Source organism: Plecotus auritus (genome assembly GCF_963455305.1).
Source record: "Plecotus auritus genome assembly, chromosome: 5".
Classification (NCBI taxonomy): domain Eukaryota; kingdom Metazoa; phylum Chordata; class Mammalia; order Chiroptera; family Vespertilionidae; genus Plecotus; species Plecotus auritus.
In genome coordinates, this window is record NC_137776.1 from 158399075 (window position 1) to 158420085 (window position 21011).

Consider the following 21011-nt stretch of genomic DNA (forward strand, 5'->3'; position numbering starts at 1 on the left):
AGGAGATTGCCCATTGATTTGCATTTATTATTCTCCGGATGGGGGCGAAGGGGTGTGTAGGAGCTCAGGCACCAGCTTAACTCTGGGCCCTATACTGGGTGCCCTGTGCCCCACGCCCCTCCCCCAGCTCCCAGCCACAGCCTTCCTAGGTGGTTCTGCTTTATAGGCTCCGTGATTGCACAAGCTGATTCGGTTCTTGTTGCAGCTCGTATTCATCGATCTGTTGGCTGCAGGTCTACTATCCGGCTCGGGAACTGGAAGACATCTAAGTATAGACAGACCTTTTTCCTCCGCTTCCTGTCTGCCACACCAGCAGCCCCGACTGCCACCTTCCAGCTCTACAGACTTCTTCCTCTCGTGGCTGATCTTAGCTTGCTGCTTGGTCTTCATCTGCAGACACTTAATTCATTTCAAAACACTCTCCCTTGTTACAACCAAGGGAACCCCTTCCCTGTCCCATGGTCCTGTAAGCTAATGCCTCCAGCCTGCAGCCTCCTGGCTAGTGTTTTCCTCTTTATGGCTCTTAACTACTGTTCTGTGATCGCATTTGAGCTGATGTTTTGCATCTGGGAAAATGTCTGAGGGGACAGATAATGCAGGGGAATCTTAGGGTAGACACTGTTGTTTACATAGTCAGGAGGGAGGCCAGGAGCTCCGAGAAAGCCAAGGGAAATGTATCCAGCAGTTAAGACCCTAGTCTCATTAAGAAGACTGACTTAACTCTTATCTGAAGCGGACTAGGGATCTTCGGCTGTAGGGCCTCTGTATGTAAAGTTAAAATAGTGGAGCTGGATAAAGGCGTTTTATATCTGTAGGTCAGCGATTTAGAAGTAATTTATGAATGAATCTACATTACCACAGACCCTCATCAGTGAACGCTGACAATTTGGAGGGCCGTTACACAACCCACACATAACTATCCTTTAGAAACAACTGGCTTCAGACTCTGCTAACCAAAGAGTTAGCGAGAAGCTCACAGCGCTTTCTGAGCCACAGAGGTGGTTCCTGGCGCACAGGGACAACCGGCTTACATCTCATCTCCATTCCTTTCCAGTGAGGAAGAGGAGGCTCGCAGACTTGACTGGGCCCATCATTCCCAAGTGCCGGAGTGGAGTCTAATGCGTGGTGGTGATGACCACGCCTTTGAACTGGACACGTCCTACTGATAATCTGTGCTCTGCGGTGGAAGCCAGAAGGCAGAATGCCGGCACAAACCCTTTTGTGGTTCAGTTCTTTATGCACAAAGGTTTTAGGATAACTAGTGGTTACAGTTGAAATTTTATAAACTATGGTTAATGTGAAGTTTTTCTTTAGTCACTGAAGTTCCATCTGGTTACTGTTTAAAAACTAAGAAGCCCCTGGACCAGCAGATCTTCCTGAAGATGATGTTACAGCAGCAGTGACTTATCCCCGAGAGCCTGGTTTTGGTGGCCCTGCTATGTGGTGTTTCAGGTGTATTGACTATGCGTAACGCACGAACAAACACACACTCTTCCGCACGGTATAGAAGCATTATATAATACTTTGTTACAAATTTGATCTTAGCTATTTAGCCAGAACAGGGTTTCTTTTATTAACCCTCCTTTAAATCGAAGAACCTCACGATTAAAGTTGCCAAATTGATTACTGGATCAAGAACACAATTTTTCCCCTCAAGAAAGACAGAAAGACTGAAGCCACTGAGCTCTGCCAGGAATCAAAGAACACGAGATTCCTTTTGCTGGATATGAGGAAATTCCAAGTTTCAAAAACAATCCTGTCTTTACCAATCCCAGGCAACAAACAACTTGAGTGTTCTTTATGGCATCTGGGGTTTATTTATAATTTAACACCGGAGTCAGAAAGAATTTTTTCCTTTATCGAATGCTAACCTTATGATGGATATGAAACCCTGTGGCCAAATACTTGAAAACACCTTTCTGTATTGCACAGTGGGCTAATGGCTTACTTGAAGTCAAATGTTAGAGGGATAAATTTCCAGTCTATGCTGACAGACTTGCAACTACCTGTGGCAGCACTTACTAGACATGTCACTGCTAATCTTAATTAAAAAGTTAAGCCTCTGAAAGCCAATGGGGAAGACCCAGATAGTAAAGATAGGAAACCCTGGCCAAACTATCCCAAGATGATTCTGAAAACGTAATTTTGGTATCTCTGCCGCATCCCTTTAACATCATGTGTACTTCTTGTGATCCAGCAAAAATGTGAAGCCACAATGCCCTTGTGCCTTTTAACATACCACAGTGCCAGTCGAGCTAGTATTTCTGTTGCTTGGGAAGTTACATTCATGAGTGATAGGACAAATCTTCTGATAAAGGCCAGGCCAAAGAGCTGACGAACAGACTGCTGCAGAGCACTGAGCAGAGAGGCTTTTGACGAGAAAGGAAAAGTCTTGCACACTGAACTGTGATGCCGTGACAGTGCAGGGTAACCAGAGGTGGAGCCACCTCTGTGGAAGAGTGTCTACGAGGTTGCAGATGGGCCCAGGAGTGGCACCACCGGCTTATCCTTGAAACACAATTGCAGCTGTATTCTGCATCACTGGAAACTGCAATTTAACATTAAATCTGTTGGTCTATGAATGGCTGTATATGTGTTTCTTGGGACCTGTGTGACAGGGACACACACCCGACAAGGCCGGGAAACCACAGCAGTGCTGAATGACCTCATTCAGAATGTCTTGTATCCCAAGGCACTGGTGTAAAAACTGCCCACATGTGTCATCAAGCTAATCTGAATCCCTCAAAGAAAATACTTAAAAGCAAAGTGTGGTGGCTGCTAGGGAAAGCAGAGACTACTAGGGGAAAATCTCTGTTAAAAACCAAATCAATAAAAAATGAAGGTGAGCCATATCTTTATGACCATCTGTTCCATCAGTCGAGTTAGTGGTTTAGACCAGAGGTGGCAATTTTTTTCTGTAAAGGACCAGATAATAAATATAGGTTTTGCAGGCCATAATTTTTCTGTTGTAAATACTTAAGTCTGTCTTAAATCATATGCTAAAAAATGGGTGTGGCTATTCCAATGAAGCTTTATTTACAAAAGCAGAAAATGGGCCAAATGCCGTAGTTTACAGATCCTGGTCTAGTGCACTCAGGCTAACAGAGACGAGGTGAGGGTTGGGGTGGATGGCAAGGGACTAACAGGACTTGTTCCAAGGAGTCTACTTCCAGGGTCACAGCTTTCACACTTTTGCCATCAGGACAGACAGGTAGGATGACAAGAAAAATGATTGCTACAAGCCCTGACAGCTGGCACAGAAAAGGAATGACCTGGTCGCCAGGCTCAAGGCTCTATTCCTCAGCTGCTATGGGATCCCACACAGCTCACCTTTTCCTGTGCTCTAGCATCTTCTGAGTCAGAATGTCTCAGGTAAGTGATCAGCACCAACTCCCTCTTCTCTCCTCTTATGAAGTATAAGTGGCCCATAGGTGACCAGTTTGCCACGGTGTCATTGGCCAGCACCCAAGTTCCCCATTTCTCTGTTGCTGCAGCCTGGATATTCCCAAATACATGGCTGCCTCGAACCTAGCTTTGTGAAGCCTCAGGGAAATGCTGCCGGTGCCGCTCACACAAGCAGGGTCCATCCTCAGCAACATCAGGTCTTGGCTCTGGGCTCAGGGCGGGTAGCGCCTGCTGTGAAAGTTCACTGGGTATGCGTGGCCGTCGGGCTGTACAGTCACATTCCTCTTTAAAGCTGTTCTGGGTAGGGCTTGAAGCTGGCCTGCTCCCTTTGTCTTGACATGTGACACAACAGGCCGTGAGTCCTTGTCCTTGACAGGCGGGGCAGGTCAAGACGAGCTGGCGGCACTGGGGAGTGGAGCAGAGTTTATACTGGTCCCATGGGGCTCCACAGTATGAACACTCTGGGGACGGAAGAACAATCTTTGTTATAAACACACGCACTTCTCCAGTTCCTAAATATAACTCTTAGCTCATTAGAATCAAATATATCTTGTTGCATCTAGGGAAGATTTCTAAATAGTAAGTCTCCTATCTTCTAACAAAAAACACTCCTCATCCCCACTTTTTGGGGGGAGAGGTTGCTTCCAGAAATTGTCTTCCTGATTCCAGCATTCACCAATCCACTTTTCCATTTCCCATTTAGAAACAAATAGTAATGCTTCTCTCTTTCATTAACTATTTCAAAGCGAGCCAACCACCCTCTTGTTCAACGGTCTTTTTCCTTTAGATAACTCCCTTTTTCATCGGGAGACAACATACCTGAATGTAGATGATCCCACATCTAAACTCAGCTCTGCATCCCTCTTCCCCAGGTCTGAGGTTCTCCTGCTGTTTGTTGCTAACAGACACTTGCCACTGGGATTCCTAAAACTCATACTTATCTACTTTCTCAGTGGGTTTTTTCCTACTGATTCCTGTTACCATTGGTAACATCCTTCTTCAAGTCTCTTTACCTAGCTTATCTAAGATACCTGTAGGCCTTCTCTCTTCCTTTTATACTCCACCTAGCTCCAAGACAGATGTGCAATAGCTTTTAATAGCAGACACAAATACAAGACTATCCAAACTAATTAAAGATTAAGAAGGAAAGAGGACAATCCAACTCATATCTTATTATCTGAATAGTCATGCAATCTCAGTCTCTGATCCCCATTCTAGAAACTATAATAGCCACTAGGGATGTCTGCCCATGACCTTTCCTGCTCAAGACTGTGGCATCAAGAGCCCTTTTCCTAAAGGACTATTTCCATTCTTCTCCACGGACTGCCTTCATTTGGTACCACATTTTAGTGTGGACTCAAAACTAGTCAAACCAGACATTTCCTGTGACCACCGTTTCCTGTGGCCACCCCTGCCTCTGGCCTTGGCCCTAGGTTCAGCTCCCACCTTGGAATGCCCCACCCATCATGCAAATGTGCAAGACCATATGTGTCCATAGACCATCTAAACTAGGGGAATCTTTTCCTCTGTGCCATGGATTTACTTGGCAGTCTAGTGAAGTCTATGAACTCTTAGAAATATATATATATATATATATTTTTTTTAAATTTATTGATTTTCTACAGAGAGGAAGGGAGAGGGATAGAAAGTTAGAAACATCGATGAGAGAGAAACATCGATCAGCTGCCTCCTGCACACCTCCCACTGGAGATGTGCCCGCAACCAAGGTACATGCCCTTGACCGGAATCGAACCCGGGACCCTTCAGTCCGCAGGCCGACGCTCTATCCGCTGAGCCAAACCGGTTTCGGCAGAAATATATATTTTTAAATGCATAAAATAAACTACATAGGATTACAAAGGAAAGCAATTATATAGAAATACAAAATATTAAAATATTTTTTAAAATCTGGAATATAGTAAGATATTAGCACATTAAATAATAAGAATTAGTGGTAGGCCTAATAGATCTTTCCATTTTGAAGCAATGATGAGCATAAATACGATTTTGAGATATAGGTAGCAACTGTAATCTATGAAAATACTGATTTCTACTGACAAAGTCACAGTACATCTAATACTACTGATTTGTTTCTTATATTCATAATTGATGGTAGTGTTACATTTAGTGAGAGATTATGAAAATAAATTATTCCTATCCAAATTCACAGAATTCCTGAATTCTACATATTGACCCCAGGTGAAGAACCCCTTTTTTGCCTATTAGTTCATCACCGAGCAGGCAGAGAGCAAGGGACATTATCTCCATTTTTAGGACTTGTCTAACGAGTAAATGGTGAAGCCAGGATCCCAACATAGGCCTCCTGGCTCTGCTGTACCGCTACATCTCCAACTCTGTTGGGCAGTGGTGATGCCACGCACTCCTTCTCCCTGTTTTATTCTTCACAGAATCAGTGCTGGCCTGCCTTCCAGCAGGTTCATACAGAGAGTGTGCCTGATCGTGAGTTTAGGTTCTAGGCTTGTGCTGACCTACCTGACACTATGTCACTGTTGTAGGACAAGGCATAACGCTCATCGAAAACAAACAATTTCCCTTTGTAAAAACCATCAGGAAACTCTTCCAGGTACTTGTGGATGCCACCCTTGAGCTGGAACACTTCCTTGCACACTCCCTATGTGTGGAAAAACAACAGGAGATTCAGGAGACAAGCAGAGGTCAGGAAGAAGCTCTACAGAGGAGTGACACGTGGTGAGGATGCCCAAGGGTGGCTCCTGGCTCCCACTGCAGGACACTGAGAAACTGCTGACCAAGGGCGCAAGGAAGCAACTGGCCAGATCTTGCTTGGGGGGGAGGGGGGCGATGGGTGATGACAGCAGTCAGGGCCTTCACTCTCTAGATCCTGGAAGCTCAACTATTTTTGCCACCCCCTAATTATAGAAAGACACCTGTTGGGACATGTAATGTTACTGAATTTGCTCTTCTCAGGATCAAGCAAAAGTATTAGGCAAAGGGAAACGTTAACTAATCTTTCCCGTTTGTACCTGATGAGTTTCTAAGACTGCTGAGTGTTTTTCACATCTTAAGATTTAAGAACTTCGTGTTTTGTACTTAAAACTCTAAGCTGAAACCATACCAGAGGAAAATAAACACTTGGCTGGCCAGGAGGGGAGCGGGAATGAGGGGGGGAGGGAGCTCCACACATGCTGTGGACGATGCCTTCTTCACGGCCAGGCCTATGGTGCCCCAAGGAGGGTGGCTCACCTTGGCTTTGAGGTAAGCAGAACCCCGCTCACAACGGATGCCCCCAGTGCAATACATCAGTACCCTCTTCTCTCTGAAAAGTTCTAGATTTTTGTCAACGTAGCTAGGGAAGTAACTGAATTTCCTGATGTCTGGGGCTAAGCAGCCCTGGAAGCGTCCCTACAATGTGGAATAGAAGGAAAACGGTAAAAAAAAAAAGTATACCTGGTACGCTCTTTTCTGTCACACACACCCTCACTTCCCCCACCACCTTCCTTGGCAAGGAAACACCAGCTAGTTGCTGTTCTCATCCCAACACTCTGAACCTTTCAACTTCAAGATCTGGAACTTAGGAAACACAGCTGGCGAGCTGTGAGTCACCTTCCCAGTCTTCAGGGGAACTGGAGAGGCTGCCCAAAGCAAAGTTTACAAGATCCTTGACATGTGTCAAGGGTAGGCATATGGGAGCCGGAACGCACATTATTTGCCAATATGTCTGTAATTCATATTTTCTTAGGCTTTCTCATCAGATCCTGAGTTGAAAGGCTTGGGTTTTTCTCTGAAGCTGCTAGCAGTGGGAAGAGATCCATGTGACTTGACCACTGATGGGTACACACATTCCCTTGGGGAACATGCCATATTGTGGGGACTCAATTCTGGTTCTTACTATTTTGCTTTCATAGAAGTTTCTGCAGTCCAGGAGGATAGTATCACTTTGTTCTTGATTTGCCTGAGACAAAAACTTTTCTACTTCTTTATGAAATTCACCTGGGGATAAATGGATTCCTAAAATCAAACCAAAAAATTAGTTGATAAACTATTCACAGGTAAGAATTGCACCCTTCCAACACTGCTATCTTTAAAGAGGAAACGACTTCTTGCCAAACCGTCATCAAGAATAAGTCATTCTGAGGGGGAATCTCCAAAGAGAAGACCAATTTAAGCATTAAATGACCCAAATGTTATCCACCCCACAGCTATTTTAATGAAAGGATTCATCACAACTCTAGCTGATTGATGTGTCTATCCTTCACATTTGTCTCTCTATTGTTTTGTCCTTCTAAAAGTAAGCATACCAGGCTTTTTATAGGAGATCTTATTGGGACTGATCCCCATAGGCACAATTTCTTCAAATACACCAACACGCAACTCTGGAAAACAGCAAGCTCCTCCTTTGCTGGTCTAGCCAATGAGAAACAAAGCAGAGAATAATGTTGAGTTTTCTGGAACAGTCTAGGCCATAATTCCCTTTTCCCATTAAAACAGGTTTTTCTAATTTGAGACTTCCTAATACTACAGCTATGGTATTATAAATAATTCTCACATTTGGTACTTATTTACTGCATATCTACCATGTTCGGAAATGTTACACTGAAAAGGTGTTTCTATAGCAATAGCATTTAAAATTGAAACACCGCTGAGATATTTCAACATGTAAGATCACATCCCAGCTTTTGTCCTGGAGCAATGACCTCTCTTTACCTATCACCACCAGCACTAACACTACCAAGGTATTTCCCACCACTTTTATCACCTATTATGATAAAGCACCTGAGCTGTAAGAGCAACCTTGTTCCCTGTGTGAAGTGTTGATCTGATCATTCCAGGTTTACCGAGATAGCCAGGCAGTCTCCCAAATAAGCAAACACATCTACGTTTCAGAATTTAGATTGTGTCAACTGTGTCAACCTTATTCTTTAAGAAGGGAGACTGAGGTCCAGAGAGGGCACTAACTTGTCCAAGACCACATGGCGACTCAGTGGAAGAACTGGAACCAGCACATCCTTCCAACACACTACCTTGTCACCTGGTAACGGGGAAGGGTAGTTACCTGGCACTGCTTATTTCTCTATACTGCCCTCTCTTCATAACCTACAGCAGGAAGAGGCACCGAGGCATGGCTCTAGAGCCGTTTCCTTTTCAATTTCTCTTACCTTAAAATCATCCTCACACAGATAATCCTTAAACAATGGGCAGGAAAGCATGACTTCCACATAGAGTCTGGTGGCCAATTTGCTTCCACCAACTGTCCCGTTGATTCCTTCTGTAGCAATTCGCACCTGAGACACAAGATGGTGAGAGAAAGGGAATGCAGTTTAAATCTTCCCAGGGCAGAACAGGCTCAAGTGAATCAGTGAGTTGAACAGGAAACAGACACTGCTGTGGACACCAAAGTGTTACCACAAAGATACCTGTGTTTTCTAAAACGGCACTCCCTAAGTTCAGATGAGGTCCTTGGTTAATGTGTGTTGAATAAGAGCATGAAATTAATGTAACTACTGGAAAGCCCCATTTGTTATGGAGCTCCAGTTGTCCAATGGCCAGAGAACCACATTTTGAGTTTAATCAAGGTCAGCAGATCTAGAATCAAGATTCAGTTTTGCCATTTCCTTGCAAAGTGCCCTGAGGAAATTATTTTACTTCTTTGAAACTCAATTTCTTCATCTTGATAAAACAGAGGAAAAAGAGAACAATGAAAACCACTGCTGGCGAGAGACTCCCCAAGCTCTAAAGCACAAGAGCACATCTGAGGACTGAGAATGGGCTGAATGCATCTCTGCATGGTGTTTGGGGAAAGCCCACATTGCAAACCCACCCACTGGAATACAAAGTTGCAGGAGGAGTGTTTGTTTTGTTCACTGTTGCATAACCAGTGCCTAGAACACCTGCCTCATAGTAGGTATTCAATGTGTATCTGTTGAACAAATGAATGTGTATACACATCTGAGGTTTTCTGGCTTCTCAAATCTGTACTCTTTTTGAAATGTTTCACTGGTTAGGAGACATTAGAGCTTGGATTAAGGCCCCTGCCTTAAGAGGCAATGCTCTGGGGACCCTGCAGAGTTAGCTGTTTTGGTGCTACAAAATCCTTGGATGAGTTTAAAGATGTATCATCTTTAGAGGGTGCTGAGCTCTCTAGAGAAAAGTGCAACACTTATATCACGGTATTCTCTGGAAAGTTAATTTAAGGTCCTATAGTGTTACTACTACCTGTATAACAATGATACCTCCCAATGCATTAGAATTTAAAAAATTTAAAAGGCCCCCCCTTTTCAGGGCCCAGAGGTGATACTTCATTGGCTGAGACATTTGATTCAATTCTTTTAGGGCATGGATATAAATGGGATTCATTTCACAAGCCCACGCCAGCTCACTAGTAGTGGCTGTGCAGAGTTCCATGATGAGCATTCTGGGTCACATCCAGTCCTTGAGAGAGTACTGGAGCCTAGTGAAGCCTGTTCTCGGCCGGGAGAAGAGAGTCGGAAATACACGCCATCTGCAGAGACTACTATACCTATTACCAGCTTATATATACACATTTTTTCCAATTTAACAAAATTATTAGGCTTTATTTCAAAATTGAGTTAACTATTACTATTGTATTAGTAATACAATAATACATTTTTACTACTTGTTATTTTAATAAACTTATGAAAAGGGTAGAGATCATTAAAAATGAATGTCCATTGCTGTGTATGTCTAAGAGTATTGACGGATCAATGTTTAAAGTGTAAACATTATTTATTTTTACTATGAGTAATATTATCTACTCTCCCACTAAACCTGAAACTTCCCTCTAAACCATATTTGGAGAGAATTTTTTGATTAGGTGATTCAACTTGTATATTTTTAAGGGATTACACAGAAAAAGAGCTAAACCAGTATGAGTCAGGAACTCTACCCTAAAGCTGTTATTACTGTGACAGATATGATGAAGAGGTACATACTTGTACGTAACTGTCTTTTGGATAGGTTAGTATATTCTTTCCTGTTATTTTAAATCTCAGAACCCAAATAAAAACAAGCACATCCACTCCCTATACAGTTGGGGCAGAACAATCTCTAAACTCATCCACTAGACTTTCAATCACTAGGATTCTTTAACAGAAATCTTCAAAGTAGCTGCTTGGTGAGAAAGGCCTTAAACCTCAGAGATGACGAGCAACAGTTAGCATTTACTGAGCACCTACTATGAGATAGGAGCTTTATAATATATTCCTGAAAGGTAGATGTCATAATCCCCACTCAACATAAAAGGAAACAGAAGCTCAGAGAAATCAAGTAATTTGTCCAAGAGCACAGGTTGGAAGGTGAAGATCCGGGATTCAAAACCAGATCTTATTGGCTATAAATCTTGTAATTTTTCCTTTCCAAAGTCTCCAATGCATTCCCTTATGTATCTTTTGGGAATAATGAATGTATAGCAATAGGGACAAGAAGCTTCCTTCCAGAATTTTCAAGTTCTCCTCTTTTCTACCTAAATGCCAACATCCTGACAAATCTCCTACCAGCAGAAAACTATCTCAGTAAACTCTTCATGTATCATGGAAACCTTAGAATTTAGACCTACGATTTAGGCAGGTACTGCCACCTTGTGGTGAGGGACCCTCACTGTTAGTTCACTTCAGGCTGGGCCAAGAATAAAAATCTGCCCCTAAACCAAGGAAAGAGATTGATTTCATATTTTGTACATTCAGTTTTACTATGAGAATGCCCATCTCTTAAGATGCTCTCTAAATAGACATGGTGACAAATGTATTCATTCCACAAATGTTTACTAAATTTTTTACTATGCACAAGGAACTGTACTAAGAATTAGGGATATAGTGGTTTGGAAAAAATACAGTTCTTGCGCTCTTGGAGCTTATAGACTAAGGGAAGTCACAGATATTAAGATAAAAGTTACAAACTGGCAAGTGCTATAAAAAATAACTACAAGATGCTATAAGAGAGTATATTTGAAAAAATGAAATTGATTGAAGGTCAAGAAAGATCTCTTTGAGAAGTGGAGATTGAGGGAAAATTACACAGGAGAAACCGAGTACTAGTATGGGAGAGCTCCTTAAAGACTTTTCTTATAAAAAGGCCCAAAAACACAAAAAGACTTTGGGCTCCAAGAAACTGAAAGAAGAATGGTATCAGATAAGCAGAAAGAAGGTAAGAAGAGTCCAAATCATGCAGGAACTTAAGGGCATGTTAACAATTTGGGTTTTACACTAAATGCAGTGGATAGCCAGTGAAAGATTTTGAGGAGGGCTAATATGATTTTATTTACCTTTGAAGATCATTCTGGCTGCTGTGTACAGACTAGATTAAATGGCAGGCAGGGATAGAAGAATGAAGAATAGTTTGCAAGCTATTGAAATGGACCAGGTAAGAGGGTGGGGCTTGGTCTAAAGTGGTGGAAGTGGAGGACAGAGTGAATGGAGTCAAGGGACATTTTAGAGGTAGAAATGGCAGGACTGGGTGAACTGAATGAAGCTTTCAGTCCACTATCTGTTAGCAAACATGGATGTGGAAAATGTCGCTGACTGATCAAATGATTGCCAAAGAGAATTAAAACCTGGGACATGTGTGGGAAAGATTACTCATAGACAGTACAGCGTCATAACTAGAGGGGATCCCAGAAGGAACCTAACTCACTTTTTAAATTCTTAAAAATATATAATATACATATACATGTATAGATATGTAATCATCAAGGATATTTTTTAAAAAGAAAAACCACCCATAATCCTGATAATCATAACACTTTGATGTCTACTACTCTCCATCTTTATGCACACAAACACCTGTGCTTTTGTTACAAACACAAATTCATTCCTTTATTCAACATTCTCTGAACATACACTGTCTGCTATGTGCTAAGCCCTGTGCACTGACAATACATCAATTAAGACGAACTTCTTGTCTTCGTGAAGTTTACATTCTATACGGGACAGATATAATAACAAATTAAAGACTATGCTTTCAGATAGTAGTAAATTCTTTGACTAGAAGGGATAGAAAGTGATGAGGCTTACAAAAGGACCTCTTCAGATTAGAGTTCTGAAGAGATAACATCTGAGCAGAGATTTGAAGTGAGGAATGAGCCATGTGAAGATCTAGGGAAAAAGCATTCTAGAGGGAAAGAAAATAGCAAATGTCAGTACCATGAAATGGTAAAGGCTCTAGCATGTTCTAGGAAAATTAAGAAGAAACTTGGAATCACACCTCTATGCACAGTTCTATAAAATGTTTTTCTAGGTACTATATCAAGAATATTTCCCTATGCCAAGGGAAATTATGCCTGCTTTTGCATGTGGTTTTGTAGGAACATAGGCATACCCATCCATTTACCTATTTATCTAGAGTTGTTTTCATGTTACAATGGCAGGGTTGCGTCGTTTCTTTGTGCAAATCCTAAAATATTTACTATTTGACTCTTTAAGAAAAAGTTTGCTGACCCCTGGTCTATGCCATTATATATTCTTATAAAACACCATGTTAATAGCTACTTAGTATTCTACTTATATGCCTCACAGGAGTTTGCTAATTTCTAAAAACTCAACAGCAAATCCCTTGTAAAGAGCACAGACTTACCCTAGCCGGTCTGGCTCAGTGGATAGAGCATTGGCCTGCAGACTAAAAGGTCCCAGGTTCAATTTCAGTCAAGGGCACATTCCTGGGTTGCGGGCTCGGTCCCCAGTAGTAGACGTGTAAGAGGTAGCCAATCAATGATTCTCTCTCATAATTGATATTTCTATCTCTCTCTCTCCCTTCCTCTCTGAAATCAATAAAAAAATAAAAATAAAGAGCACAGCCTCTGCAATCCAAGTTGGAGGCCAGAGCAGCCTAGTGAAGGATGGGGAGTGGAAGAAGGTGTTACCTTGCCTGTGAGGTGCAGGTGCCGACACAGAGCTGTCTGCCAGGCACATATCCAGTGGGGATCCTCCAGGTCACGATAACAGTAATAGAGTAACACCTCTCCTTCATCACTGCCCTCGCCACTGTAAAAGGAAAACCACAAAGAAAAGGCATCTGAATCACTGGCCTAAGTTCATCAAGTATAACCAGGCAGCATGGCAGGGAAGGCCTAGGTGGAGCAATTCATGCCTGCCTTTGCACCTACTATTGTTCTCCTAAAATTAGGAGCAACTCCTATCTGTCTGTATTTGCTCTAAAGAAGAACTTATCTGCACTTTATAGCTAAGTAAACTGAAGTCAATTCCTTACAGTTGAGACAACTATAAGTGACAATCAGGACTCAAAACACCAGATTTCTGACACTAGAACCCATACCCTTTCTGTTGCACTGTGCTGTCTTATACTAACTTGTGGGATCCGGGCAGGTCACTTATCATTTCTGAGCCTTGATTTCCTCATCTGTAAAATTGGAGAAATGAAATAAGCTGCATTTCCCAAAAGTGTGCTCTCAGGCTGTTCTTTAAAATCACCTTTGAGAAATCCTACAGGCAGTTTTTCCCTCTTTCAGTCCCAGTGAAAGCCCCTTATCTATTGAAGCTCTGAGAAATCCTGTAATCAAGAACATTTTAAACTAGTGCTTCCCAAACTTATTTGTCTTTAGTACCTCTTTTCAATACCTGATAGCATCCTCTACAATAATGTTGCACAGATGTATTTTAGAGAATGCTATAGTGGATGATAATTAAGGTCCTGTCCAGCTCTGGAGTCTAAATCTCTCAATACCCTCATCATATTTCAGCTTCCTCCAAAGCCTTTTCTCTATTTCAGAGCCTATCTATTTTCTTTTCTCTAAACTCCTGTAACAAATGATCTGAACCATACAATTTAACTAATAATTATATACCTTGTCTCATATCATCTGCTAATTGTTTCATGCCCTTTTCTTTGTTTTTCTAACTAGAAAGCAAATTCCTTGAAATGTAGGACCATACCTAAATGAGGCCACATTTATAAAGCACATTGTAGTTCACAAGTGCTTGTACCATCATAATTTTATAGAACTCATACAGCAATACTGTATGATAGGCAGGGCAGACATTATTATTCCAATTTTAAAAGCGAGGAAATGAAGGCACAACAAATTTTAGCGACTCGCTCAAGTCTGACTCCAAGTTCAATTCTCTTCCTTTCTCCTTTTCTTTCTGATAAACAAGGTGAATTTGGCACTAAATACTAGTGATAAAATTATATCAGACTTGGACATTTTCTATTCACCAAATTCAGGAACTGCTTAAAACCAGAAATCCTTCCTCTAGAATTCTATAGTATAATTTGGTAAGTTTTTCAAAGGCAGAGTCTAACCCTCTTAATCCTATGCCTCAGTTCTAAAAGTTAACATCCTTTCTAAAGCATTTTCAGCTCAGAAAGCCACATTTGGTAACAAAAAACCTTTTTAAGCTCTGATATTATTCAGGGTAGAGGAATCATTAATGTTTCTGGGCCTTCCTATTCTCTTTGAAAATAATGTAATTTTCTGTTCTTTACTTCTCCCTAAAGATAAGATGCAGAATGGCTTTCAAGAAACCTGGCAACATTACCAGCTGTGTGGGTACATGCTACTGCATAGACTAGAATCTTCTATTACACACAGTACATGTTTATCACCCTTGCTTAGGCCTATAGAGAAATCCTGTGCCTTTAAGATCTTGCCATTTTAGTGATATCTCACTGTGGCTGAAAAAACATTTTTTAAATTAAAACAAAAGTACAGAATGAAATTCTTACCTTATCAGCTCATCAGGGCTAAAGCAACTAATGTCAGGGAGCCAAGGAGACACTTCATGGTTTCGAGTAAGGCACTCTTTCGGGGGGTTCCTTTTGTCGGCAGACTTAAGGCTCTGTGAGGTGCTTGATGCCAAGGCGAGCTGCTTTAAAACAGAAGCAGTCTGGTGCCAAATCTCATCAGCGTGCTGTGTTGCCACGTGTCTATGGATGCTAGTAGGGCCCGTGAACAATTGCTGACAGCATTTCCACCATATTTCTTTGCATTTATAAGATGGTGCTGGAACTTCTTTGGTTTTGACAAAAAGGGCAAATGCCTGCAATTACATTTCAAATTGTCACTGTGAAATAACCTTAGGTTTGAGGCTAATGGAAGCCTCAGTGAAATTTCTTCTATTATCTTTCCACAGCGGTTTCCAGTGTCTACTATTCGGTAGAAGAACGTGAAGCGTAACAGTTTTATTAGTAAGCTTTATATCAGCTGGATCAGATCAGGAGTCTCAGATAGCAGCTGCCCTACTGCCTGCCTGTTCTCCCTATGACTTGGTCTCCTGGGTTTCTTCCCATAACCCAGGGTGGCGAAAGGAATCCAGCCCATCTGTCTAGGATCTGTACCTCACCACACGTGTTCCAGAGCCACACCTTGCCTACGAGTCTCCTTTGCCTGGCACAGAATTAAGATCACTGGTAATGGTGCTGAGGAGACCTTACCTTGAGCATGGCAACAGCCTACTGTCTCACTATCCCTCCTCTCCCTGGAGGACAACCTTGATGAGCTACTTCCAGATCTACGGGCATTAACTATACACACATGATCCTGAAACATCAACAGCAATTTTACCTTTTTCTTTGCAAATGAATATTTCTTCTTTGTATTGACATCTAGCTCTGCTTTAAGACTGCTACTGGGATTGATAATACTTGTGTCTTTCAAATCCAAGTCTGAAAATCTTAAAAGACAGGCCTCCAGGTCATTTCCTTGGTCTGGTGAAGTCGAAGAAGGCATCTGGTTTGGTTGTAGCAGTGGGGCAGATTCCTTTCAGTTAACTATTTCCTAGGAAGTGAGCAAGGGAGAAACAACATTGCCCAAGTCTTTGATTCCTACTTGAAGTAAACTTGAAGTTAATCAACCATGCAAATGAGCATGGGCCCAGTAGCCCAAGCTATCCATTCATTCACTCATTCATTCAATAAATAGTATTTATTTAGCAGACATTGTTCTAGATACTGGGGATATAGCAGTGAATGCAAAAGAAAAAGTCTCTTCTTTCTTAAGAGTTTGCATTCCAATGGGGAGAGACAGAAGGTAAGCAAATAATTTTATTTTTTTAAAAGTCAGATGGCAAAAGAGACTATGAAGACAAATAAACAGAGTAAGGAGCCAGGGTGGAGGGGATCTTTAAAACACAGAGGGTAGGTAAAGTCTGAGGCAGTAGCATTTGAGCAAAAACCTGAATTAGAGGCAAGCCATGCAAACTTACGGTAAGTTGATACCAAAAAAGCACCGGTACAACCAAGCTGTGTGCTAATAACTTCAGTTATAAACACTTTGTTCTTTTCTTGTCCCCTAAATGTTTGAGCTATGCAAATTCCCTTTCTTAGAAGAAATAACTACCAAGAGAAACCTATTTTAGTGAGCCAGAAGAAATATACAAATTGCTACTGTGGCCAAATCTTGTCAAAATGGACACACTACAACCAACATAGTGCATTCTTTCTTTTATAAAGCAAATGTTACAGGTAACAAAGAGGCAACATGAAACACTGGGAAAGACATTGGCTTTGGATCATGGTGTAGCTGAGTGCAAGTATGTGAACCTGGGCAAGATATTAAACTTCTCTGAGTTCTAATTCCCTAATTTCTAAAATGTGATGACAGCATCTTCCTTGCAGGGATGTAGAGAGGACTGGAAAGGAATTTGTAATCCTTAATTCCCCTACCAATCTAGGCTCATCTCAGACAACACTCTCCCTCATATAACCTGCTCTGGCTACAACGGGCTTTGCCTAGTTCCACAAATGACTCATGCCCTTCCCTGACTTACAGTCTCCACACATACCTTACCCAACACCCCTCACTCTAAATCCTTTTCAGTTTTCGCCTTTAGACATTCTTAACTATTCTATGCCCGGCACATAGAATAGTGTTGCGGATGCCGGTCTTAATGAAAACAGTTACTATCCCTGCTCTTTTGAAGCTTATATTCTAGTAAGAGAAGAGCGACACTAAATAAGTAAACACATTTAAAAACATGAAACTACCAGTGAAACATGAAACTTCTCAATTTCCTTTGCTGGGGATTCTCCTTACCCTCCATCCCAAACTTTAATTATTGAATCGCTTTATTTACACTCGTCCTCTAGGTGATCTCATCTAGTCCCAAGAATTTAAAAACTAAATTTCCTGAGAATAACTGTGATAATAAATGTGAAACTAGATTGGTTACTAGCTGGGAATTGCTGAAGCTGATTGTTAAAATACATGGGGGTTCATAATTTTCTCAACTTTTGTAAATATTTGAAAAAGGTAAGCAATCATAAATAAATAAAGGGAAACTTATGTTGAGAATACTATACACTAACTGACTCCAAATTTATATCTCAAGACTGGGCCTCTCTCCTGAACTCCAAATTCACATATCCAACTGTCTACTGGATAGCTTCAGTGGGAAGGCTAATAGGTTGTTCAAATGAAACTGTTCAAAACCAAAATCTTGTTTTTCCCCAGTCTTCCTTACTTGCATAAATGACATTTCTATTCTTTCTGTTATTCAGAGAGAAAAAATCCTTGGGCTTCTTCTTGACTCATTTTTTCACACTATCTCGCAGTCCCTCAGAAAATCCTACCAACTTTGTCTCTGAAATACAATCAGATCAGATCAGATCACTTTACACCACTTTCACTACCAGCCCCACTCAAGCCACCATCATTTCTTGAGTGAATTATTGAAGGAGACTAGCCTCCTCATGTAAGAGCTAGAAAGATAACTATTAAAAAATTAGACCAGTCTCCAAAGGCTTCTCAGCTTACTCAAATAAACTCCAAAGTCCTTACAAAGCCCTTCCCACCACGTCTCTAATCTCCTTTTTTTTTTTTTTACTACGTTCCGTTTGCTCACAACCTCTGTATTGTTTGTCCATTCCTGATTGGTCACCAACACCAAGAAAGCAGGGATTTTCCTTTGTTCACCTCTGCATCCTCAGCATCTAGAGCAGTGCCTGGCACACAGGAGGTGCTAAATGTTAGCAAATACAATATGTGAAATAAAAGTGATTGGGGAGCCAGAGAAGGCTTCACTAAGGACCTGATGTTTGACCTGAAACCTAAAATGACAAGAAGCTATCTATGCAGAGTTAGCAGCAGAGATCTGCAGGCAAAGGAAATAGAATCATTTCCTAATGTGGGAACAAGCTTGACTTATTGGAGGTTCAGGAAGAAAGAGTGGTTGGAGTACAGAGAGAGGAAGTAATGATACGGAGTTTGCAGTGGCAAGTCACAGGAGAGTTGTAAACAAGGGAGTGAGGCAGTCTGGTTCTAGATTTGTTTTGAAAGTAGAGCCGACAGGGTCTACAGATTCATTGTTATGTAGGAAGCGAAGGAAAAGGAGGACCCAAGAACGACTCCTACCAACATTTTTTGATTAAGCAATCGGATGAATGGTGCCATTTACCAAAATGGCGCTCCGGGCAAGGCCCAGTCTCTCCGTCCGGCTTTCCCGAGGAGGCAAAGGCCCGGAAGTGGCAGTTCTGTGAGCACGTACCTGCCTGTCCTGATCCTTTCTTAGATCTTTCTTCATTGAACAGTCTCCGCCTAAAAATTAATACAGCTCACCACCCAGGGTCCCGCAGGCCCCGCCTGGAGTTTACGTAGGAAGGAACGCTGGAGACGTCAACCGCACCGGAAGTCTTTGAGACTTTTAGCGGAAGGGACGCTGGGAAAACCAGAGAGCCCGCCCCCGCTCCGAGAGAGGGTCTGAAATTGAGGTGGGGGCTACAGCGTCCCTCCTGGATCGCCCGCCTGCTAGCTTCGCTCGCAGCCGCGGGCCGTGGCTGGCTGAAGAGGTGTCGCTATCTACGTGGCCCCGGAAGGACTTAGAGCGAGTGGCGGGAGAGGGGAACCGCTAGCACGAGGGGGCGGTTGCGTGCGGACCTGAAGCCCGCGGCCTGGGGAGCTCCTAGACACCGCCGCGTCCACCCGGCAGCCCCTCCTTGCGCTTCCGGGAGCCCTCCCGAGCGAGTGCGCCTGCGCGCCGGCCACTCCGCGCGCCTCGCCGCTGTCCTCGAGCCGGCCGGCGTTCCGACGGTTCCTTCGGTGCTTCCCGCCCGCCCGCTCGGCTCGGCAGCGCGGAGACGTGCGGCATGTCGCGGCGGCGTCATCGGGACGAGAACGACGGTAAGTACCGTGGGCCCGGCCGCCGAGGCCGCGCCCAGGTGGGGGCCGAGGTTTGGCTTCCTTGGTCTTTGGGTCTCGAGGGAAGGGGACGGGAAGCCTTCCCACGAAGAGAAGGGTAGCACAGCGGGAGTGTGGCCTGGCGACTTCTGAAAAGCTCCTGCTCCCCTCCCCTCCCCGCCTTTAGTCGTTGGCTGATTGGAGGCCTTGGGGGTCCCACGTCTCTAACGACTTTTCTGGATTTGGTCCTTAGCACCTCGGAGCAGGGAGGGAAGTACACCTGTGTCTGTGCGGCAGCCTCTTAGGGACAGTGACGGCAACCCTCTAGTCCCAGTCTCTCGTTTTGACCCTCAAACTGCACCTGAAAAGGACTCTGGGCAGATTACTAAGGGAAAGGAACAAAGCAGTGACTGAAAGGTCTGATGAATCTATGTGATCTCCCTCCCCTCCCGGTCATTGTGGATTTGCCTTCTTTTAAGCTGCAGGGAAAGAGATCCCTTATCCACAACCCAAGAGGTCGCTAATAAACAGATGCGTGTAGTTAAGTTAGATTTTGAACTGGCTGTAATTGTATTTCCCTGGTGTAAGAGACTGCTGGAAAACTACCTGGAGGGCTCTTAAGAGATTTAGATCAAGGGTTGTCTCCATTTGGGTGGTTGTGCTCATGGAGATCATGGTGCATCATAAAAACCAAGTATAATTGTGTTAGTTAAAAACAGAAAAAAAAGATGCTCACATTACATAATTAGTCAAGCGCACACATCCAAAAAACCTAATTCTATTAATATTTTAATGTGTTGTTCTTTGAAAAGAATGTAGTGTAGTGGTTAAGTGGGCAGACTTTGGAATCGAGGGTTTAAGATTAAAGCTAGACTCTACCATTTACTTTGTGATCTTGCCCAGGTTATATCACCTTTTTTAACCTTAGTCTGTAATGTAGAAGATGATATATACCTCTTACTGGTTTGTAATGGTTAAATGAAATAATACATGTGATGAATGGCATATGATGATGTCTATTTTATCACCTGTTAATGCTTAAGAGGTGGTAAACATTGGCAGATGTCAATAATGTAAGAAAAAAATTAAAAAATTTAATTGAATTAATTTTCTCCACTAACATATTTCTCTCCTTGAAAGTTGGTGCGGTTAGGAGTAGGTAAAACTAAACCACGTGTATTTAGTTTTAACAACGAAACAACAGATTTCAGCTAGGGCATGGCTTAAGCGGTTCTCCCCTGACACCTCAGGATCTAGAGTTTTCGTGTAATTAACATGGAGCCACAGCTGGCAGTTCTTAGATACCAGTGAGCGCCAGTCCAGGGTGCTCTTCACTACACAGTATGCTCATACTTTTTTTTTTTTTTTTTTAACATGGGCTTTTTGTATAAGGTACATTCGGGGCACAGAAAATACAGTTTTCTTATGCTTTGAATTTGATTAATCAAAAACTAATATGCTTGGGGTTTAGAGAACTTGAGCCTTTTAAAGTTATTTCATTTTCTTTGTTTTTCTTATACTTTCTTTTCTCCATTCCTTCTCCTCC

General features: G+C 42.4%; 3 protein-coding genes across 9 annotated transcripts in view; 2 read left to right on the top strand and 1 right to left on the bottom strand.

The window, feature by feature from the left end:
- Window positions 1-2850, top strand: part of TMOD1 (tropomodulin 1) — a 74081-nt gene extending 71231 nt beyond the window's left edge. For 3 of the 5 annotated variants that reach the window (XM_080669128.1, XM_080669127.1, XM_080669125.1), the window contains one exon: window positions 1055-2849. In XM_080669128.1, coding sequence (XP_080525254.1) covers window positions 1055-1119 — 65 coding nt within the window. In that variant the 3' untranslated portion in view covers window positions 1120-2849. Of the gene's footprint in view, window positions 1-1054 lie in introns of all 5 variants that reach the window. The other 2 variants (XM_080669126.1, XM_080669129.1) reach the window with 2 other exon arrangements.
- TSTD2 (thiosulfate sulfurtransferase like domain containing 2) lies at window positions 1498-19030 on the bottom strand. Of its 2 annotated transcripts, none has more exons than XM_080669124.1 (10): window positions 18837-18970; window positions 15917-16129; window positions 15079-15221; window positions 13256-13376; window positions 8541-8666; window positions 7683-7788; window positions 7274-7392; window positions 6628-6786; window positions 5899-6037; window positions 1498-3866 (listed from the first exon to the last, which is right to left on the bottom strand). In XM_080669124.1, the coding sequence occupies exons 2-10, from the start codon at window positions 16079-16081 to the stop codon at window positions 3529-3531; spliced, it is 1416 nt and encodes a 471-aa protein (XP_080525250.1). In that variant the 5' UTR covers window positions 16082-16129; window positions 18837-18970; the 3' UTR covers window positions 1498-3528. The 2 variants fall into 2 exon arrangements, with proteins under 2 accessions (XP_080525250.1, XP_080525249.1); XM_080669123.1 differs by having other exon boundaries at window positions 1499-3866; window positions 15079-15392; window positions 18837-19030.
- Window positions 18995-21011, top strand: part of NCBP1 (nuclear cap binding protein subunit 1) — a 45301-nt gene continuing 43284 nt past the window's right edge. The window contains exon 1 of one of the 2 annotated variants that reach the window (XM_080669121.1): window positions 18995-19468. In XM_080669121.1, the coding sequence (XP_080525247.1) occupies window positions 19435-19468 (34 nt within the window). In that variant the 5' untranslated portion in view covers window positions 18995-19434. The remainder of the gene's footprint in view (window positions 19469-21011) is intronic. The other variant, XM_080669122.1, reaches the window with a different exon arrangement.